The sequence below is a fragment of the Exophiala bonariae genome, assembly GCF_035927105.1.
Source record: "Exophiala bonariae strain CCFEE 5792 chromosome Unknown scaffold_1, whole genome shotgun sequence".
NCBI lineage: Eukaryota > Fungi > Ascomycota > Eurotiomycetes > Chaetothyriales > Herpotrichiellaceae > Exophiala > Exophiala bonariae.
Genome location: NW_027042476.1, coordinates 238053 through 260939, shown reverse-complemented (window position 1 = coordinate 260939; position 22887 = coordinate 238053). Strand labels below are relative to the sequence as shown.

At 50.3% G+C, this 22887-nt stretch overlaps 6 protein-coding genes across 6 annotated transcripts; 4 read left to right on the top strand and 2 right to left on the bottom strand.

Moving 5' to 3' along the window:
- Window positions 1-379: 379 nt before the first annotated feature.
- Window positions 380-1222, top strand: LTR84_000094 (uncharacterized protein; the record flags this gene model as incomplete). Its single annotated transcript, XM_064843725.1, has 1 exon — window positions 380-1222. The coding sequence occupies one exon, from the start codon at window positions 380-382 to the stop codon at window positions 1220-1222; it is 843 nt and encodes a 280-aa protein (XP_064711585.1).
- Window positions 1223-3475: 2253 nt separating this feature from the next.
- Window positions 3476-4922, bottom strand: AMT16 (Phospho-2-dehydro-3-deoxyheptonate aldolase amt16; the record flags this gene model as incomplete). Its single annotated transcript, XM_064843724.1, has 4 exons — window positions 3476-3684; window positions 3767-4669; window positions 4764-4821; window positions 4917-4922. 4 exons carry the CDS (start codon window positions 4920-4922, stop codon window positions 3476-3478), a joined length of 1176 nt encoding a protein of 391 aa, XP_064711584.1.
- Window positions 4923-5516: 594 nt separating this feature from the next.
- LTR84_000092 (uncharacterized protein) lies at window positions 5517-10239 on the bottom strand (the record flags this gene model as incomplete). Its single annotated transcript, XM_064843723.1, has 2 exons — window positions 5517-5603; window positions 5665-10239. 2 exons carry the CDS (start codon window positions 10237-10239, stop codon window positions 5517-5519), a joined length of 4662 nt encoding a protein of 1553 aa, XP_064711583.1.
- A 2029-nt stretch (window positions 10240-12268) lies between these two features.
- Window positions 12269-12843, top strand: LTR84_000091 (uncharacterized protein; the record flags this gene model as incomplete). The annotated part of the gene is made up of 3 exons (XM_064843722.1): window positions 12269-12314; window positions 12394-12597; window positions 12668-12843. 3 exons carry the CDS (start codon window positions 12269-12271, stop codon window positions 12841-12843), a joined length of 426 nt encoding a protein of 141 aa, XP_064711582.1.
- Window positions 12844-17898: 5055 nt separating this feature from the next.
- Window positions 17899-19168, top strand: LTR84_000090 (uncharacterized protein; the record flags this gene model as incomplete). Its single annotated transcript, XM_064843721.1, has 3 exons — window positions 17899-18066; window positions 18114-18193; window positions 18241-19168. 3 exons carry the CDS (start codon window positions 17899-17901, stop codon window positions 19166-19168), a joined length of 1176 nt encoding a protein of 391 aa, XP_064711581.1.
- Window positions 19169-19838: 670 nt separating this feature from the next.
- LTR84_000089 (uncharacterized protein) lies at window positions 19839-22683 on the top strand (the record flags this gene model as incomplete). The annotated part of the gene is made up of 2 exons (XM_064843720.1): window positions 19839-19947; window positions 20006-22683. The coding sequence occupies 2 exons, from the start codon at window positions 19839-19841 to the stop codon at window positions 22681-22683; spliced, it is 2787 nt and encodes a 928-aa protein (XP_064711580.1).
- Window positions 22684-22887: the final 204 nt, after the last annotated feature.

The window sequence follows — 22887 nt, the reverse complement described above, 5'->3', positions numbered from 1 at the left end:
CCGACATCCGGCAAGTTGTGCCTGTTCCTTCCAAGCTATGTTTCTTTTGTGTCGGCTTATTCAAATCTCTTTGCGGTTACCCAGTCCATTCTTCTCCAAATGCTAGAGACTTTGTCAAACGACATATCCTCTTGTGACTGACTGACGCTTCCATCATACATGAAGCTTCTTCTTTGTCTCCTACCCACTTAAAGGTGAGTGCTTGATAAATACAATAGCATGTTGTATACATAGATAAGGATCGCAAAGTCTAGCGATGACACCTCGGGATTTCTTCCCCTTCCTCTCCATACGTTCGCTTCACCGGATCCAGGTTATCCAATATCAGAAAGAAAAATAAAAGAAAAACAAACCTTCATATTCAAAAACTTGCTCGACGATGAGATTTTCGACATCAACCGCCGCAGCCATCCTGGCCTTCACGCTGGCACGCGCAGGCGCGGTGCCAGCTCCTCAGTCTGCTCCTGATGGAGACCTTGACTTCTACCACGATGTGGAGGGCACTGGCTTCCAGAAGCGGGACCCTGGTGAGGGCGGTGGAGGCTATGGTAGCGGCAGAGGTGGCGGCTCTTGGCACACAGGCACATATGGCAACTGGCCATCAAGAACTGGTGGCGGACAAGGCCACCAACCCACTGGCGGTGCTGGCGGTGGCGGTGGCGGCGGCATGGGCGAATGGGGCGGCAACGACAAGGAAGGCCATGAAGGCAAAGGCGGCGAGGGCAAAAACTGGGGTGAAGGCAAGAACTGGGGCGAAGACAAACACCAACGCCGCAGCGACGAGGACACCAACAGGTCTTCAGAGGACCCATCCGACCCATACGCCGGCGTCGAATGCAACTGCTTCCAAGACTTTGTCGAGACCGACGCCGTCAACGAGCCAACCATCCGCTGCGGCTGCTTCCGGCCACACGGCAGCGATAACAGCGCGCCGAGCGACCTGGACAAGCGCTATAAAGGCGAGTTCGACATGTTCGGCACGTGGGACTGGTGGCAGAACCAAGGCAATGGAGATCAATTCGACCTCACCATCGGCAATCCCAATCTGCCCTACAAAGACTGGAAGTTTGGCGTCTGGACCAATATCGGCGGCATCAAAAATAAACCCCGGGTTGTGCGTGACCTGGAGAAAGCTGCAGATGGTAATCCGAAGGGCGAGGCTAGGAAATACGGTATGCCTGGGAAGGGGAAGCCCAAGGGGCAGCGCGAGGGCCAGGCTTAGTTGATTCAATAGAGAGAGCCTTGCTATGTCTGTAGCGATGGCGGACTCGGAGTTTTGTGGTATTTGATGGGTGGAAGAAGGGGGGAAAGATCCGGAGTCTGGAAAAGTCGGATGTCCTGCTCGTCTGCTATCGCCAGCGCCACCATCGTCGTTTCTCGGGAGGTCTTATTGTATTTTATCTTTTCATTTCAACAGAGAGAAAAACGGCAACGATTTCAGCTGATCACCAACGCTTCGGGTTTGTCTCACTGTTTTATCAACTCAGTCTCTCCGGGAAATCCACTTCTGGTGGATTCCATTTCAACACACCTGTCGTCGAGGAATTTCAGCCTCGTAACTGACACGGGCGACGCTGAAGATGAAAAAGAGAAAACGCTCCTCGCCTCGCCTCGCCTGGCTTTTTGTTCGTTCCCAGACGATGCTCACGCTTCCGTTTCGTCCCACAGCTCAACGAGCTCAACGTTTCATACCGCACATCTCATGCACACACACACCACTACTTAATGACACCTCCAACCCCCTTTTCCACTCTCTCAGCACAGCACGCAAGAGCGGACTATTTTCCTAAACCTCGGATATCGCCTGTTATCTCAAGTCAGTCGCCCGTCTAAGCACTGACTATACTATATTCCCGTCCATTTTCAATTCTTACCCTCGCTCATGCCCAGTCAAAACTCAATGCAGTGGAATTCATTGCAACGCCCGACCAACCGACCGACCAACCCAGCCATCCCGAGCACGTCTTGACTCTTGAGTACAACCCTCAGTTGACGTCCACCGAGCTGAGCTGAGAGTACGTCTGTCTGACCCGATCTGCGCAGCACACATGGTTCGCACGAACAGCTCCGGGCGAAAACCCTCAGAATCTTTGATCAAAGCCGCGTGTTCTTCCCCCCTTTTTTGCTTCTATATACCAGGTTTATTTATTCAATTCTTGCCCTCCTTACCACACTGATCTCGTTTCTTGGGGTTCTACCCTCCCTTCATCCTCGCGATGGAAACTGCGTCAAATATTGGACCATGGGGCAGACGTATGGTCTTGATCTAGGGCTGGTCCTTTCTTTCTTTCCTTTTTTAGCTTCCTCTGTGTCAGACACCGCGGCTGAAGGAACTGAACGCGAGTTGAATTGGACTGGACTGGACTACATTGGACAGGATTAACGCCTGCTATAGTGAGAGGCGCGAAGTGAGAGGGTTTTTCTCTATCCCCCTTCTCTAGCTGGCCACCTAACTGGTGGCCCTCTTCGCTTGTTGCTTACTGTATCCAATAAATCTGAATCATATATACGTATGTATGTATTTACGCATGTACGTAGAGGTTGAATCGTGCCACTTAATCTGGCACCTACCAAATGATCTATTCTTATCCTACCTCTCGCTCTTGTTCTCGTTCTCGTTCTCCCGAGTCCTTACAAATCTCTACACATTGTCGCGAGATATGGGCAGGCAGGGAGTTTCCCAACAAAATCGAAAGAGTCCTTGGCAGCAATGTGCCATGGGTTTCTCGAAGACGGCGGAAGTGGGCGTGAAAGGGAAGAGTCCCACCCAGGTTCTCAAAAGATACTTGTAATAAAGGGCAGGCATAGGCATTATTGATTTGATTTGATTTGATATGCTTTTTTCCCTTTTGGGTCTCTCTCATCAAGGAATCCAAACATCCCACACGTTGGCATAAAACAAATTAACTGCATGCATGCATGTTGTATGCTTAGTAGGGTAGGTAGGTATCTAGGTGGCTGTGAATGCCCCATCTATCAATTCAGACTCGCATGCGCATTCGGCATCGCACTGCTTTTTTGGTTTTCAAATGATCTGATCCAGTTAATTACCCAATGTTCGGGTGGCTCTGAGGCGAAGCAAGAGAACCTCTGGCATGGTGAGTCGTGGGAAACATATGTAATGTAATTAATGGGATAGTGTTTTTTTGGCTTTCGTGCATGCATATGGTTCGTTAGTGTTGTAGACAGGGTTGTATGTCCAAGAATATACCCGGTCGCATCCAATTCTTCGCCTATGAGTCAGGCAGAGCGGTCCTACAATGAGCCATGTGCCAAACAACTGGGTGATCAAGAAAATAGAGGATGATCCAAGCTCCGTCGTTGGAAGAAGCCCTTACAGAGGTCTCTAGCCAAATTTCATCGCCACTGAGATGCCAGTAGCTCAGACAAGAAATGAGTTGCACAGCGATATACCAGAGACGCGGCTGGAGGAAAGCTTTTTCGATGGAGGAGCTCAATGCAAACGGTCAATCGATCAAGAATGTCCGTTCTCCGTGACGCCGTTGCTCTTCGTCGATGTACCGTTTGGTGCGCTCTTAGGGCCGAGTTTTTCTCTTCTTTTGCTTACGCTCGATGCAAGGACTTCTAGTACAGATTCGGTGTCTTCCCAGCCTATGCAAGCGTCGGTGATGGAGACACCATACTTTAAGCCGGTTTTGCCCTCTTTGGGGACTTTTTGATTTCCTAGTGGAAGGGAAGCAGTGTTAGTGGCTGCGTTGCAGAAAATTGAATGGATGAAATATATGCGAGGGTTTTTGAATCTTACCTTCATTGATGTGACTTTCAATCATGACACCCATGATTCCCTCTTCACCTGCCTCGATCTGCTCCGCGATGACCTTTGCAACCTTGGGCTGATTGGCATGGTTCTTCTCGCTGTTTCCGTGTGAGCAATCGACCATGACCTTGGCAGCAAGACCCTTAGCCTGCAATTTCTCCTTGGCCTGTCTGATGCTCTCCTTGTCGAAATTCGTCCCCGTGGTACCGCCACGCAGGATGACGAAACAGTCCTCATTCCCGACAGTGCCTACGATAGCGACAACGCCGGGTTTTGTGACGGAGAGGAAATGATGTGGGTGGCGCACGGCACCGATGGCGTCAATGGCGACACCCAATGTACCATCTGTACCATTCTTGAAACCCACAGGGAACGACAACCCGGACGCTAACTCCCGATGCAACTGACTTTCGGTGGTTCGAGCGCCCACGGCGCCGATGGAGAGGAGATCGGCGAGGAATTGGGGGGAGATGGTATCGAGCATTTCAGAGGCTAGTGGCATACCTTTGGCGGTCAGATCGACGAAGAGCTGCCTACTAAGTCTCAAGCCCTTGTTGATGAGGAAACTGCCATCGATTTCGGGGTCGTTGATCAAGCCTTTCCAGCCGACGGTAGTGCGGGGTTTCTCTAGGTAGGATCGCATGACGATGACCAGGTCGTCCTTGTACTTCTCTTTCAGCTTCAGCAGACGGTCGCAGTAGTCTAGTGCTGAGACGGGGTCATGGATGCTGCAAGGTCCAATAATCACGAGCAGGCGTCGGTTAGGATCGGTGCCTTGGACGACGGCGACACAGTCATCACGTCCTTGTAGCACGGTCTGCTTGGAGGCAGCTGTCTGAGGGATTTCATGTTGAAGAAGATCGGGCGGTGTGAGAGGGTTGTAGCCACGAACTAGGGTCAGCAGTCAGCTTTTTGAGACATGACAGATGGAGATGGTGAAGTAGTAGAGGAGTATGGGGCAGTAAGGGGAAAATGGGAGGCATACTTCGCCAATCTTCTGAGCTCTCTTTGTCACCGACATGCGAGTTGTTGATGTAGTAAGTCTGGTAAGAGTCAGTAGGTTACGCGCAATGAGTCAAAATTGCGGGGAAATAAAAATAATCTGTGTGGGAGAGAGAAATCACCGAGAGAGACTTACAGCCATGATGGGCCAGGTATTAGGGTAGAACGAATGAAGAACACAGCAACCTGGATGAGAATGAAGAGGAATGAATAGGGATGGTCTAGTATTAGGTGGTAGAGTAGAGGGAGGGAGAGAAGGTGAATGTAATAATAGAGGCGAAGAACTTGGAGGGGCGAGAGAATGTGGTAAATCTTCAATGTCAAGTGCTGAGTTAGTTGGCGGTGACGGTGCCGGCAAGAGAAGTGGCCAGACCTGTCCAGCCCAAAAGTCAACGCGCACCAGCCAGTTCAAGTCTCATAGGTAGACTTTGTTCCTGCATGTGCCATGTGCCTCATCAGGAGTCTTGGTCTGACTCCTTCAACTAAGTCTTAGTAGAGAGAAACTACCGACCCACGATTGGACGGAAAGTCAAATCATCATGGTCCGTGGTCGGATATTCGCAGTAGGCCGTAAATATAGCGACCAATCTACCTTACTAGGTATATATAGTCATACTCATATTAATTACAGGAACAATACTGTCTTTTCTCCCACAGCTTATCTCGTGTATCAATACCTCTTCTACCTATAAAAATAGTCTTTCTCCTCCTGTGTCTAGGTTCATGATCTCATCCTTCATAAATCATCCATTTCCGCCGTCAATGATGATGCATCGTGAAACAGGTCGATTAGACATCCTGCAGACCATGCCTGAGTGGGCGACTATATCAATCATAATTAGCACCCTTATCACGACAGTCAAAGAAATCATGTCTAGACTTACCGAATCTGCACAATAAGACCCATCCTTGTTGGTCAACTCTGTCAACCCCTTCCATGGACTGTCCTTGATGGCCTGTTTGCAACCGGCGAGACGCCGAGTAACTTGCTGGAACGACTCCAATCTACCGGCTGCTGTAGTTTGTCTCATCAAATCGAATTTGAGAAGTGCCCGGAGGAAAAACCCGGTCGGCCACAACCATTCCGGCCCTTGATGGTAATTTCTTCCCTTGGATGTTGCAAAGTCAGTTGAGTCTTCAGAGTTGTTGTAATAAGGCCGATAATTCAGGTCGGATGGGTCAAGAGTCGCCATTCCCGTGGGTCCACGTAGAAAATCATCTGCCGCCTTCAGGGCGATCAGTGCTTTATCGGGGCTGAACAAATCCGGCGCCACGGTCATGGCAATCGGGAAATTCGGTCGCAACTGGTAATCCTCATACTCTTTCCCAGACCGGTACAGATCTTTGTAGATACCGCGACGGTTGATGATTTTGGGATCCACGTCATCATCAATATCCTCCTTGGGATCAACAGGAACCCAATATGATTTCTCAAAGTTCGCCTTGATGCGCCCGGCCCAGTCAGCGAAAGAAATCTTTTCACCTTGGTCTGTCTCGACACCTGAATATTGGTATTTGCCTGCCTTGTGTAGCTCGGCAACCCATTTCAAGGCACTGTACGAGAGCCCAGTTATCTCAACAGCAGCTCCATCTCGCGGTGTACCTGGCACACCTTTGCTACCAGCCCGTTCACTCTCACCCATCTTGTCCATCCACGTTCCGCAATTGGACTGGCTACCTCCAAAGATGATTCCTGTTTTCCAGTCAACCTTGACATCGATTTGGAATCCCTCTGGTTTCATCTGCATGTCAAGGTTAGGACCCGCGTTATATTCTCGGAAAGACAATCCAGATGCATGGCGCTGAAGGATCTCTTGAACAATATCCTCAACTGTAGATTCCTTGGAATATGCTCGCGGGTCGTCATGTGGGAACCAAGTATCGTCATAGGGTAGGAATCGACGGGGCACCTTCTCCTTCAGGATTGATAGTCCTTCCGGTACAATTGTCGTGTAATCCTGTATGTTCTGGAGGAAAAACCACGGAGAGTCTCGCGAATTGTATCTTGGAGCTGCTCCACTGCTAAGCAGATTAGGTATGAGTCCATGCTTCAGTACACTACCGAATGCTTTGATATGCTCCTTGGCTTCTTCATACCGTCCTGTGCAAAGGAACAGTCCTCGGAGAGAAATGAAAACGTCACGGCCCCAGCATCGAGCCCATGACACAGAAAAGTGAGGCAGGCCGGCGGCGAGAGACGGCACAAGCCTGGTCGGCCAAAGAGATCCCGACTTCACATAGCCTGTTTGCTGAATACTGACCATAGCCAGACTTTGCACGAACTCTTGACTGTGTTGGATGCTGGGACCCAGAAGTTGGATCCCTCGACTAAAGGCGGCATCGTACGCCACCTGGACAATCAGGGCGAAGTATCGTGGCAGGAGGAAGCTTGGTATGCTTCGAACAGCATCGAAACGTTCTTTCAGCCACTGAGCGGGTTTTTGCAAGCGTGAATACCCTTCTTGTTTGGATATTCTTTCAATCCGTCCAATCAGGAAATCTAATGCCCACTGGCCTTCGCGGAGATGGCTGCAAAGAGGGTGACCAAGGTCGTTTTTCCGAACAATCGGTTCAACGACACTCCACCAACCTTGAAGACCGGCATAGACTAACGGACCGTGCCCCGGGATATTGTACACGCCATCTTGACCGCCACTTGAATCCCGCTCTTCTGCCTCGCATCGGTAGAGAAGAAAATTGAGATCGATGAGATCTAATTCACCAAATCCTTCTTCAACACCACTTGCGATGAATGCTCCCAATCCCTGTGAATGCTCGGCTGAGGGTACCCAAGTCTCGAACAATGCGATGGACCCAGGAGGGAAATAGTCGGCAACCTTGATGGTCGTATCGCCGTTTTCTGTTTCAATCGTTGCGCCTTTGATATTCCTGACTCGAGCTGGTAGGCCTACCAAGAATTCTTTATCATCGATGGCCTCCTTTTTGGCGGCTTCACTTTGATCCACTTCCAAAACCCAAGATCCAACCACCTTAGCCTTAGTGCCGGCAAGGTGAACTGGACTTAAACCTCCATTTCCATTTCCACTACCAGGAAATGCGGTATGGGCAATTAGAAAGTAACCTTTTCGAGAATCCGGATGGACACGGTGAAGAGTGATTATTTCACCTTCATGATGAAGGAAGGTTTCGTCATAACCGTCCTTACCCATCATGGTATGGATATGGTTGAGGAGTTTCTTGACACCAGCAATGCCCCCTTCACCCGCACCAGTGTGGACTTCACCCTCGGAGCTAATTGAGGTATATTGCCGATTTTCGTGAACGATCTCGACAATCTTGGGATAGATTTCGTCAAAACCCATCACACTTCCCGTCGCACATGCACACATATTGACCAGAGCAGCAGTAGGTAGGGTATCCCGAGCATCTCTCTTCTGTGCTGGCATCTCATTGTCGTGCGTACAATCCATGAATAGGGCGTGTACAGGCGACTCCCGAATGTGCTTGACGACCTCCTTGGTGGTAGGAGCAGTGCCATTGCCATTGACGAGGTTATTGGATTGTTTGGCAGCACTTCTTGAAGGAACGTTGATCTCAAAACTACCAATGGGTCGACCAGATTGTCGATGAACAACTCGGCTCAATTCCTGTGTACTCCAAGCTTGCATTGCCTCGCGAATCAGCGCACTGATGCCCAGACGCTTGACGAAGATGAAATCTGTGGCCTCATTTCCAGTGAACAACTCTGCAAAGACTGCCAGGTTCGGCTGAACTTTTCTGGCCTCATCGAGAAGATACTCAGCAACGTGAATAGGAGTAGAATGGCAATTGTCGATGCGGAAGGCTGTGAAGTACTTGGCCATCAGCTGCACATATTTGGTCATGTGTTCCCACAGGAATGGATTGTCTTCTGGACCCTTGCCGTATCGCAATTTGACACAATCACTCCAGGGTATGAGTTCTCTTCTGAGATATGGCCTCCAATCTGGACCCGCATTGTCCTTCATAGCGTCTGCTGCCCAAATCCAACCATTCACCGCCAGAGCAAGAGATTTAGGATTGTGCTTTTGGGTAGTTTCGTTGAGTGGTAGACGAGCGAAATAGGTCTCGATCAGAGGAGTTTTTTCTGTGATTGGCCCTGCTTTTGGGCCATTTGCATCAAGTCTAGTATACTGTAACCTCCCCTTAACTTGTTCTAGAATGGCGGCTGTATCTGCATCATACTCACGGTAGAATGGCAGGTTTAACTCGTTCAGAATATCCTTGATGCCAGACTCCGCCGACGAATTCTCACTACCTCCATATCGTCCATAAAGTGCGGTCAGTAATGCGGACCCCACTGCTGGATCGACTTTTCGGGAGTATCGCCCATCAATACGCAGACCATTGAGAAGGCCCTTCTCTTTCAGGAAGGTTGCCTTTTCGTAAAGTGACCATTCCTTGAGCTGATCGAGACCGCCACCTATGGAATTGTCAAATGAACCGGATGGGATTTTCGTTTCACCGTTCTTCCATGCCTCAAGCACTGCTTGGGCGTCGGACACAACATCGACCACGAAAAACTCCCATAGGCGGATCTTGTTGATTACATGTTCCTTGATGCCTCCGATGACCTTGTCTAGATCACTGCCGTCGCGAAGATCCGTCGGCAGACCAAGTTTCTTAAGCTGGCCACTGTACTCCAGAAGTGCATCGTCCAGGAGCAAGGCGGATTCTAGCCAAGGAGAAGTTTCGACGTTGTAACCAGCCTCTGGATGAGCTTCCAACCACTTGCTATTATTTGCGGTATGATTGAAGACGACATCCGTCAAACCAAGGAGGTCATGCTCTTCCTCCATAGATTTGATCAACTTTACAACACCAGCTTCGCCTTCGGGAAATAATTCCGTATCAAAGGAGAGCTGGTCGTATAGACTGTAGGGAGAGTTGGACTCCCCTCGTGGTTGGAGTGGTGTAAAGTGAACCATGTTATAGCCTCTCGCGCTGATACCTCGGAGGTGTTTATTCCAATCTCCAGGATATTTCCCCATAAACTTGGAGACCACAGAGAAGATGCCCAGGGCATCCAAAGGCAGGCTTGAACCTCCAAGCACCAGTTTTGGTTCAATGTCGACATAGTAAGTGGGAGTGCGGGTAGGCTCGGGAGTGTCAACCTTGGAGGTAGAGAACTCTGGGAGGGGAGTATATGTGGTGTAGAAGGAAAAGGCACCGGCACAGGTGATTGGGATGTCAATTTCGAGGGTTCGATTGAAATCGGGTCGAAGTTTGAATTCGCGGAAATGATTGCGATCGAATTTCTCCCCAGATTGAGGAATATTGACCCACAAGCTTCCTTGTCGACATATTGAGCTTGCACCTTCGATGGCGAACCTTAGGAAGTAGGCTGGATCGGTGGGCGCAGGGAGATAGATGTACTCATTTGGGACATTTGGGGCACCTAAATCAGTCAAAGGTAGCAGATAGACCTGGCGCGAGCCTTGATGGGTCTTTGGTGGCATTGTTGCAGAGAAGGTGGCAGGATGATTGCAGGCGAAAGTGTAATGGGTCGTTACTGCATTTTCTTGGTCCACAGACTTCTTAAGCGGGAATGAAGGGGTAAGTACAACGGCCAGAAAGAGGACAATTGTGATGGAGAGCCGATGAATAAAAATAATTGTCTACACAGATGCTCAAATGGAAACCGGAAAAAGCAAAGGGGCAAAGCGGCAATCAGCGATGAATTTTGTGGACGGATATGAGATGGTTGCTAGCTCAACGGCGAGAAGGTGGGAGGAGCAGCGTGGGACGGGATGGTGAGATGGTAAAGTCAAAATTTGGTGCCAAATGCCCGTTCCTGCATACCAAAAGATTTCCGGACAAATCTTGCCCAGGTGGTTCGCTTAAGTGGTTGGCTCCGGGACCCAGTCGATGACGCTGGAATCGACGGTTGCATGGGCGGTGAAGCCTACAATACTGAGTCGACGTTCAATAGCTCGAATCCACAAGATATGCATTCTCTGTCTCATGTATTGCTGACCGGTCTTTTGAAGCATCGTCGAGGAGCGACTTTGACTCGTCAGTGGCTGATTATGAGACCAAGTGTTCCTGGATTACCCCACCGTCTCAACAAAGAGGTTACAGATGAGAACAGCATCGGGCTGACAATGCCCGGTTTTCATCTTATTAAGCTACACAAGCAAGGCTTTTATGTTGTACATGGACCTAACTGCCCATGCTTTCCATCAAAGCATCTTGGAAACTTCAGAGTCTGGACCATGGCTTGTTGATTGTTGATTGACACATGCCACTGGAAAAAGCTCCGAGTCCAACAAAATGCAGTAATACTTGGCAAACTACGTCATTGATCTGTTAGTATTGATGCACTAGCGGACACTAGCGCACGCTAAATCTACTATTGCTCTACTACTCGTGGGTATTTTGAAGCTCAAGTACGAGTACGAGTAACACCAAGGATTTGGAACATGTCGCACGTATCGCGAGTTATCTCTCTTCGGTCGCTGCCTTTTCTAGGTCAAGGAGAGTCTTACTAGGACTTGGAATAGAAGTGGCAGGGGAAAGAGCATTCGATGAACCATCCATCATTCAACTGACTACCTCATCAGCGCGTAAAGGCACTTGCTATGATGGTTATCTGATTGCTCCGGAATAGTACCTAGGTAGTTCATGTGCACCTCTCAGTCCCAAAAATCTCCTCCAGGCGTGACTTGACCCTCAGAGAGTTCGCGACACTCCTGGACCAAGCTTCGCCCTGCCCACGAACAATTTTGATGCCAATTTTTCGTTTGCCAAAGGAAAAGGATTGAGGGGTGCACGTGGATCTGGGGTAGATCTCGGGCTATTCACGCTACTGTAACATTCAAGGCATCAAAGGGCTCCAAGGAGAAACATCATAGGCCCCCGATGAGTTTTTCCAGATGAGTGGAGGCTGCCGGCGACCAAGGAATGAGGTGATGACCGACCCGCACAGCCTCGGTGAGTGCCAAGAGTGACTTCATCAAATGAGGTGTTTTCTCTTACGAGACAGTTTCCTCAACCTCACCCATGACTTGGTTGAGCTTTTTTCACGTGTGACCTACAAACATTTTTGGCCCAGTTGTCGCTTTGCCTGGTCATTGTGGTCACTGGTCAGTGCACGACTAACGGGGCCCAAAAGCCATGATGCAACTCTTCAGATCAGAAGGACCGCGACTAATTGTCAAACAAGATAAAAAGGGACTGACTTTGTCTGTGACCATCCGTGCTCAACTCCTTGACCATTTCTTACACAGTACATCATCGCTCTTGAGCCCTTCTCGTGAGTTGAGCAGCAGTAAGCCCTTTGTTTGACCTGCCTTCTATCCTGTCACACTTGACCTTGGTCTGGTTCCCCGCTTTGAATCATCTCACTTTTCGACTTCTCTTCTTGCACTCAACCGCACAGCACAATCAGCGCGTATCTCCAGTGTCTCTTCTCTCGCAACATTCGCATCTCCCAGTCCTTGCGACCATTGACCAAACCCCCACAACTACAACGCTTGAAAATCAGCCATGGCCGAGGGCGGAAAACCAATCATGTATGGTCGCGGTGGTGCCGGTGAGTCCTCCTGTTATCCTCCTCCTCGACCTCGTCCAGCACCGAATCAAAGCATTCTGACTCGTAATCTGTAACGTAGGCAATGTGACGACCAAAGACAAAGTCGGCAGTCCCAAGACCGAGACCACTCCCACCCTAAAATCGAAGATCTACACCACAGGACGGGGTGGAACAGGAAACATGGCCCGCAACGATCCTCAAAACCCCGAGGAAGCTCGCCGAGCACAAGATGTCGACGTCCCGGGATTGACACTGCCTGAACACTCTCACCATACCGGCAGAGGTAAGCTTTTCTCTCCTGTCCACCAAGGCATGCCAGAGCGGATTCTAATGACCCCGTGTTCTCACTGTAGGAGGCGCCGCCAACACATATACGCCGAGCGAACTGGAGCAACGCGAAGCAAGGGCAAACAACGAGAAGGTGCGCTCCGAATCCTTCCGCCGCAGCGGCTCCAAGGAACGACACGGCATCCGAGCTCTCGCAGATAAAGCCAAGGACGCAGTGTCGGGAAAGCATGCTGAGAAGTAGCCGGTGACGCCTACCGGTTTGCATTTCTTTGGCCCATGTCGTTGGCAACCATGCGGCACACGGCCTACCTGGTATATGGCGGTTGTTCGGTCATGGGAGAGACGGGTAGCACGGAGTTGTTCGGGCCTGGCGTTTCCACGATCATCATCATCATCATTCTTCTGCGAGCGAACATCTTGGTACAGGTGGTGCGAGTGAGCAGATTCAGCCTTGTTTTGTTATTACTTTGATAGAGAGCCCCTAGCGCCCTTGTTTTGATATCCAGGTCATGGATTATGACGGCGAGATAAACCAGTCGAGTCAAACAAGTCTATTTTGTATAACTACTTTCCGTGCTCCTGTCTCTCCGCCTCTGGACCGCGGTAAAATGGATGTGATGGATCAATTTCGCCGGCACACTACCCTGCCCGACCAGGTCAAACCATTGTTGGTTCTCTCATTCACCAACCGACCTCCCCCGCTTTCGATGACGGACTGAAATATACCAGTCCCGAGTCCAGCACCAGTTCATCTCCAGATCAACCAGCGTGCACCAATGGGACTGTCCGATTTCACATAGCGCATTAAAGACCACCTTGAGCCTGAATTTACGTTGGTGCCAACAGTCTGTCTGACCAGCGATGGCCAAGCGGCCACAGGATCAAGTCCATCAGACGAGTCTCCCCAATCCCAGTCCCAGCTATTCTCAAGGGAAATGATCGGCCTGAAGGGCGCATTGAAAGTCGACTTGCCGAAGAATGCTCCCTCATTCATGGACGACGGCTCATCGACGTTTTGAGTATCACTTATCTTTTCGAAACCTGGAGGATCTTATCATTCATGCTCTTTCAGCTCCGAAGAACGAATTACCGGGGCCAACTAACTAGGCGTGATGGATGGTCTGGGCAGACACAGGGGACGCAAGTTGGCGGACCGCGGGGCGTTGAAGAGTTCATCAGGGGGATGGAAGGCCTGCTGTCACGGTAGAGATATAGATATATGTATATATGTCCATCTTAGATATACTCAAAGAGACCACGCCAGGGTGGATTGCGCAACAACGCCAAAACGGGAAGGAAATCAATCCATCAGCGCCATTGATATATCACAACTTGTGCCTCGTTAGGAATGATCCGTCTGCTTCTCCATAAATGCCAGGGTGTGGTGGCCCGCTTGTGTCATCGGAACTCACGCGTGGGTGGAGATCAGGCCTACTGCTCGGATACTGCTTGGGGTGCAGTCAATGGAAGAAAGAGCATGACATCTCGATGGGAACCTCCACCGGGCCGACAAGGAGGGGGCTAGTAGTATACAATTCACGGGAACTTTGACTTGAAAAAGGTCGGTCTTGTCTTGAGCTGAGCTGAGCTGTGCTGAGCCGTGTCGCACGGCGTGTGATGCTACCTAGGTACTTAGCCATGGAGTAGCTTGCGAGACCTGGATATACGGCACCGGATTGAGTTCGCCGGCGCGAACTAAGTCCAATACCTGGGTTCTTGGGGTCAGTACGGAGTAGGGAGGAGCCATGGGCGAAATGTACACAAGTTTTTAACTTAAGGATTATGCTTACGTAGAAACTTACTTAGGTAGCTACTATCCGACGAGAGGGCCCCTGCCCCTCATGCACACTGCACTCGAGAGCCTGTAGGATGTCGTGGACATGGACCACTGGACCACGGCATAGGAAAAGAGTTTTACCGCGTACTTCGTAAGATCTGCGCAAGGGCGAGGATGTTTCGTTTTTCCGTGGATACGAATAACATGGTCTTTTGACGGCCTGGCGCCATTCACTGCTCGACACTCGATCACGAGAAAAAGGCCCAAGCGTCTTGGTAATGCGGTCGGGAACCACGGTGGCGGGGTAAAATATAACAGGTCACATTTTTTTTAGAGGGAAAACCCATCAGGGAGGAAGTGCCGTCGATGTTGTCACCAAAAAAGCCATCCTTGCTATCGCTTAGACGAGGCCGGGTTGGCGCTAGTCTGGAGTGGCGTGATCATCGGCGGCGAGCCAGTTGTGACTGGGGCGAGATTGGTCGAGGGCCTGGTAGGGGTTAAGAAATGGCTGCCGATGGCGATGTCTGCTGTCAATTACCCGGATTCGCATGCAGCTTCTGGAAGGAAACAGGGCTGGATAATAGCGTACGAAGTACTCGATAGATACCCAGTGATAAGCGTTAGGCAGTTGGGATCTACAGTATTGAGGACTCGTGCGGAGTGTGCATATTGGCCCAAATTCAAATGTCCCTTGAGTACCTCGGTACTCCACACTTGACCCGGGGGTGTATCAAAGTATTATACTTCGTATGGTTGGAAAGTGCCGGTTCATCAACAGAGTTCGTGGCCAAGGGACTGGTCAAACTATAAATATTACATTAGGCGAATTTCTAAAGAAGACAGCGGACCCATAGCTATCGTGATAGCTTTGTGGCATGCCTCGCAGTGATTCAGCATTGAGCATCGGCACTGGTAGGTCGATATCTCATCGCTGTCAGTGGTCACATTGTATTCGAATCTGACGCCATAGTACCATACCACACCTACCAAGTAGTGGAGTGGTTACGGACCACCACCAGATAGAGTTCTTCAAGCCAGGGCATGGGAATCGCATGGTGACAGGGAGGACAACCTAGCGAGGTAGCTAAGACTCAGTCGATACGTGGTGCGGCAGAGTCAGTCCGCCTGTGCTTTGGACAAGGAAGATCAAATAGGGGTGGGGCAGGTTGGGCAGACAGGAGGGCCGAGATGAAGGTTTCCAGCCTGAGGTTGATCGCGACAATTAGGCTCCCGGATGATTGACAAGATCGGCGAGGCGATCATTTAAACATGCAAAGTGTCTTTTGGTCGTGGAGAACTTTGCGTGTCCTTCCAGCAAGGTCAGCCCTGCGGGACATCTGACGAACAGGGCATCACTGCACGCCAGGGCCCTGGGGAGCTGGAAATGTTTGAGAGAGTTTGGATGTCCAGAGAGAACAAACTTGTCTGGGCTCAAACCCCGCAGCCTTGCAAAAGGAGCACTTGTCGATTAAACCTCAATGCTCTGTGGTTAGTACTCGGGAGGTGGAGGTAGCTTGGAGGGGCTCCAATGTTGGGATTTGTTGGGAGGCGAGTTGAAAGGGATATACTCGGCCCAAGTTGAAGGACTCCCACCTGGGTGGGTACCAGTGGAAAAATGATGCGCTGCGAAGGGGAATGAAAGTATCATCAAGCAGACATTGAAGAGACTACGAGTAGGATGACGGATAGGATGGATAGTTCACTAGTTCGTTATCCATCCTATCCGTCATCATAGTTGGTTTCTTCATAATGTCAAACAGACACCGCCTGCATTGTCCGTCGTAATTGTGACCGTGCGGCAGCTGGGACATGTGCCTCCCTCGTGCCTACCTAGGTACGAGGTGGTCAAGTTGGCCAGTGCAGTCCGGTCACCATCCGCCATCGAATATCCGAACAATAGTCTGTGGATGTCATCGTTCAAGGTTAAGCTTAGGCGAAGGGTGCCCATTATTGCTAGTACTTCGTAGGTATACGCATACTTGGAGCAGTGACCTTGGAAGCCTGAGCCCAATCCTGAGCCTGAGGATGTTCTGACTCAGTCCCTCCCTACCTCGTCCACTCGGTCATCCGTAATATTGGACTTTCAGTCTTCTTCTTCCGCTTCTGTACGGAGGACGGATATCCAATCCAGGCTTTGTTCGCTGCACTGCAGTGATCCCGGAATCCTGGTCCCCGCCGTCCTGTCAGTTGCATTTGCAGGGATCGTCCAACGCTATCCTCCTTGTGGTCCCTCGTGCGCGATTCAAGGGCCAGCCCATCTGCATGACACCTTCCATTTGGTTTCGGTACCACTCTTGTTCATCAGGGAGGCTCATCAAACCTCGCAAAAGCCTTCAACTTGACCGTCACTCAATCCACTACGAGTTGGCTACTGCAAGAATTCATTATCCCCGCCCTAGTGGGCTGCCATCACGCTACCAATCCATCAAACACGCCTCGCTTGTTCACCTCCCGGCTCCACTGCTCGGAACCACATCAGTCATCCGCCCTGGACCTTGCAAGTTGCAACTGCTTCCGTACTGCCACTCCGTACAACCAGTACTCCGTATTCCACGGTTCATCCTCACAGCCTCAATTCAACCGTTGAAAAAGAATCAATTCCTGACCACCTGCCTGTCAGAAAAAAAAAACGGATTTTTGCTGCTTGGGTGAATTAATCCCCCGACTGTCCTACCTTTGATTGTTCAACACCCTGGAACCTTGCACCATGCTGGTTGGACTCTCGAGACCCACAAAGGTTCAAGCTCTTCCAACATTTGTCCGTCGTTTCATGAGGCCCAACTCCAAACCTCCCCAGACAGCCTTGTAGCATTCTCTCACTGGCACCAACCCTCACACTTGCACTCCATCCTCTGTCACAATTTTCCCAATCTCAACTTGGGCCAATCTCGACCGGCTTGTACTCTTTGTCACGCTGGCTTCTATCGTCCCAGTAAAGTATCAGAGACAATCTCATTCCAGCCATCGCTTGATCCATATCCGCCGACAGAGCCTCTCATCTCCTTTGAACTTTATATCGCCAAACTGACCCGCTGAACCTCCGGAATCATTTGATCGTCTCCCTCAATTGCGTCTTTGGCATAAACCCATCACAAGTAAACTTTTCTAGGCCGGAAGAACAAACTCATCTGGGACAAATCTGCCGAGTACGGTTGATTGTTTGTTGTTATTGTCATTTGTGCCTTCACAGTTCAAAGTTTCGGGCATCGGCCCTGGGAATCCACAAGGCGAGGTCGATCAGGCTTGACCAAGACTTGTCCTGTGAATAGGCAACGACAACGACAACACTCTACCCTCAGAAGCATTTCGATTTGACAAAGGATCATCACAACGCCACACAACCAAAGGGAAATTCCGAGAAGATTTTGGTTCTCCCAACCCCATTTACAGGTGTCCAGTTCTCAATCACATCACACCATAAGAATGTACAGACCAAATCCTCTCCCAAAGATTCCCCCACCAATGCCACATCATAACATGTCGAGTCAAGTAATTCAACACTTCTCTACACATAACATGATGTCCAACATCCCTCCACCTAGCCCAACTCAAGGGAGCCAAGCCACCGAGGCCGTTGATGAATGGCCAGAGCCACGGCCAGTTCACCGGATACACGAGGGAAAGGTGTGGGCACTGGAGGTTGTTCAGCAACCCATTCGAGCTCGCATGTGTGGTTTTGGTGACAAGGTATGCAAACATTGTCTTTGCGGGCGTGACTTTTCTGATGATTCTAGGATCGACGCCCAATCTCACCGCCCCCTTGTATCAGACTGATAATCTTTGACCCCGAGACTGGTGAAGAAATTGATTACTCGTAAGTCGCGCAGCTGGACTACTTATTCGATAACTGACACTGTGAAGGAAAGTGACAGACCTTTCACGTCTTGTATTGAATGTTGACTTGTGGAGCCCGGGAGGAGATCGCGAGGACAACTGCATCAATCATAGCAATGTCTCACCGTCAATAGGCACTACAAGTCTCAGTGCTTACCCTCAAGTCGTGACACCGATGACACAGTCCCAAACTCCTCAGATTTATACCGGACATAGTGTTCCGTATTCCTCGCCAGGTATCATCTCGCCTAACGTCATCACCCCCGGTTCCGCGACTTCATACTTCCCTAATGAGGATCAACATCCTTATGGTGGTCAGAGTTTCCACAGTCGTCCACCATCTTTCTCCGTGGATCGTGCAACAGATCGATATGGCGCACCGTACTCGAATGGATATGGTCGTGGTGAAGGATATGGCTCACGTCCGAATGGCAGTCATCCAGTTCCACCCCCTGGAGCCATTAGATCGACGCGCTCTAGTCAGGACCTGGGTCCAAGGAGACCTGAGGTGGCAGGAGCGCATGTCGCCAAAAATCTGATCGGAAGTGCGTCTTCCAGTGCGTTCCGCTTGACTGATGAAAAGGGCAAAGTAGGTCTATGGTTTATCCTTCAGGATCTAAGTGTCAGAACTGAGGGCACTTTCCGATTGAAGTTGAACTTTTTCAATCTGTCGAAGTTCAATCTGTCAGACAATGAAAACAAGGCATTGGGAAAGGGGCCCGAGCTTATGACCGAAGCCCCATGCTTAGCATCAGTTTTCAGCAAAGTATTTCGGGTCTGGAGTGCGAAAAAGTTCCCGGGAGTGATTGAAACCACTCCATTGAGTCGAAAATTCGCTGAGCAGGGAATAAAGATACCGATTCGGAAAGATGGAAACTCACGGAAAAGGAAGGGCGCAGGTAGCGAGGACGAGGATCAAGACGCCGGCAGTGACGGTGACGGTGACGGCTTCTAGGTTGATATTGGTATGATAGGGATCTTTAGAATGAGAGGAGTTGGGAAGACATGGCTGGAATGGCGCAATGCTGGTATTGGGTTTGGACTCTAATTCAAAGGTGAAAAGGGCAGTCGACATGAAGCTCTGTTACATTGGGTAACCAATTGGTGGACAGGACTATTGGTTACAGTCTGAAAAATGCAGATGCAAATCTAGCATAATGACATTCGCTAGGTTGATCAGGATAGCACGACTGGGTGACATAGATGGTTCACTCAATCATGTAGACCTCGATAGCAAGGGCACGTTGGTGTTGAGGCGACGGGAGCTCCAGTGGAAGGACCGCTTACCTAAGTGCCCATGTGCTGCCCCGAAGCCTGACGCTCGCCTGGGGAAATCTACGGGACTCATTTTAGCACCGTCTGTCCAAACTTGGCAGATCCTCCAGAATCCTGATGGAGGCCCTGTGCAATAAAACGTGTCATTTGGAGAACTGGACCTGTTCATAGGGCAAACCGACTACAAAATCATCTACCTGTAGGACCTCTCTCCCTACACATCACCATAAAGCCCTTACACCAGGCCGTAAGGTAGTGGCTGTGGCACCACCGAGGCTTTGAGATCCGCGGAATGTCCAGTAACAAGTCATAACCTCTAGTGCTCACACGACATCATCTCTGTTGCAGCAATGTCGAAACCCAAGAAGCCGGGACCCTTGAACAAGGTCCCACGAAGGGATCCGCTGGCCTCGTTGAAGATGGCCGACATGCTCATCTCAAAGCCATTACTCCCTCTAGGTATTGTCACCTCGAACGCAACCCAGATGCTCAAGTCCACCCACTAAGAGATGTCTAGAAATACTCGCCAAGATAGTCGACTACCTCGATGTGCCGGATCTGCTTCGTTTCGCACGAGTCTCACGCCGTATGCAGGACATGGTGTACGATGATGCAAAATGGGTCCAGAGGTTGAGGGAAATGGGCTGTTGGAATGAAACAGAGGCCCGCAAAAGATCAGAGTCTATAAAACAACCCACCACACCTGGTTTGAGGCAGAATACATTGGATCGGAGCCTCGTCAATGGGAAAGGCAGGCCAGAGGTACTCTTTGACATGGGTTCTCCTACCACTACCCAACGACGACAGACAACCTTGATCTCGCCCATGCGCCCACAACAAACTACTTCTGATGGGTTTGATGTTGCGGAATTATCCAGCTCGAAAGTCACATCAACGCCTTCCCTACCAGTCGATACTGAGTCGGTATTGTCGGTGTTCAAAAATGTCAAATCACTACGTGGTCAAGCTAGACGCGAGTATGGGAAGATCTACAGGTTACTCGGGCCATACTATATCAATGTCAACACAGTCCCCAATCCAATGGAAGCGAGAATATTCAGAGACTTTGCGGCGCCTGAACAACAGGCCCAACTCCTTGCGAATTTGCGAATCTTCTGCCAGAGCGACTTCTCAACTGCTTCAGTAGACAGAGAATTACGAATAAAGACAGCCACTGACATGTTTGACGCGGCCGCCCTCCTAGAGTTCCGCAAAGGCTATGAATATAAAGACATCCAAGGACGTATGAAACAATACGCCAAGGTGATGTATATCCTCAATGGTGGAAAAAGCAGCATTGAGCTTTTCCTCCACGACAATAACTTGGTGGCTCAGAAGGTCAACCTGGGGAGCGCATCTGATTGTGTGGATTATTCACTCGGATCTGGCCAGCTGTCTCTTGAGAGAGTGAACAGTTATTTTGAAAGACTTGGGACTGCGTTCAGGCAGGAAATCGCCATCATTCAAGCTGCGTTTCCCGAACCAAAAGATGTCACCATTCAGATGATTGAAGTGGTGGGAAAGGAAATTTTGTCACCCTTTTTGGCAGAACTCTTTGAAGATGCGCGTAACCGAGGAAGCTCGATATTTTTGCGAACCATTTCTGGCAGTCTTGCGGCAACAAAACAATTTCTCCAGGATTCTGCACTTCCAAGTGAAGCTGCTGACGATAATGAGAATGATGGAATGCATGTTCGATGCAACGATGTCCTCCGTGATATCTTTGAGCCTCATCTAGATACGTACCTGGCAGAGGAGTTGTCTTTCTTCAGGTCAAAGGCAGACTCCGAGGTGGAGAAGTGGGACACGGCACTCTCAGCACAGGCAGCTTCTACGGAGAGTTTTTTGATGTCGAATGTCAATCGTCAAGCAGATAAGAAGGACTTCTTGTCCTCATTCAAAAAGGTGGTCATGATGCCCGTCAACATCCTACCTAGTTTTTCTGGCCAGTCACACACAAAACCTGCACCCAAAGCACTCGTCAATGGGGATGTTCCTTCGTCTCGATCATCAACCCCGAATCCATTTAACGCCGGGACAGCTACACCTACAATCACGATATCCGGTGAAGCGCCAACAAATGAACTTGCTGCCAAAGCCGCTCTCATGACAACCAAGCTCGAGAATATTCGTTCACTCTTCTCAATCGAAGTGGCACTCAATCTCGTTCACGCAGCCAAATCATCACTAGAAAGAGGGGCACAATTCATCAGTCTTGGTGGAGAAGCAGGGGAATCTGCTCGAAGGCAATGTTCAGCCATCTTCGTCCTCCTCCTTCACGCCGTGGGTGATCGTCATGTCAAGACTGGGTTCGACAAAGCTATCGATCATCTCTCACACTACAACCCCCGCGAAGCCAGCATGGAGCATACAGGTTCAAGCACAGCTCCCGTCCAAGTTGCAGCACTGGTCACGTTTCTGGAGCTCGTCAACGTCGGTGACCTGATTCAGCAGATGTTAGACGTCTTCTATGAGTCCGAACTGGTCCGTCTTCGCATCTCCAACCGTGACGACTTCCTCGACATGAACGTCAAAGAGAAGAAGAAATTCGAGGCCATGCTTGACGAGCGCGTCGCCGCCGGCCTGAGCAAGGGCATTGACGTTCTCATCGACGAAGTCGAATACGTCTGTGCCACGACCCAACAACCCACCGACTTCTACCCGGAACTCAGTACGGCCAGCAACATCAACGGATCTCGCTCCGCCATAGTGATGGACTTCTCCGGCCAACCGACCGCAACAGCCTCACGCGTCATCGGCCTCGTCTCACACCACACATCGATGCTCACGGGCGCGACGGAGAAGACTCTCCTGGACGTCTTCACCACCGAAGTCGGGCTGCGCCTGTTCGGGGCCCTGACGAAACACATCAAGCGGCAACGCATCTCGACTTCCGGAGCCCTGCCGTTGCTCTCGGACCTCTCGGCGTATGCGTCGTTCGTGGCGGGGTTCAAGAACCACGACTTGACGTCGTACTTTGTCGCGTTGCGTGAGGTCGCACAGATCTACCTGATCGGTGGTGAGAGCGAGCGTGACGTGGCTGAGATGGCGACCATCATCAGTGATGGTGAGCGCTACAGAGGAGTGTTTACCGTCGAAGAGGTGGTGGAATTCGCGGAGCGGAGGAGTGATTGGTTGGTCGTCAAGGGTCGCGTCGAGGGCCGTATCAAGGGCGAGGGATGCTATCTCATGTGATGCTGGGGGCCTTTATACCTGAATTGAAGTTACGTAGATACCACATCACGAGAACGAAATGAAAGAAGATCAAAGTTCTAGAGACCGCCGCTGAGATCCATTTCCGCCTTCGCCGTATAGTTGGGGGTGGTGTGCTTTCCCATCGCATTCTCCTATGATCTAAGAATCCTCCTATAGCATTGAATAGTTGACTCCGTTGTATCT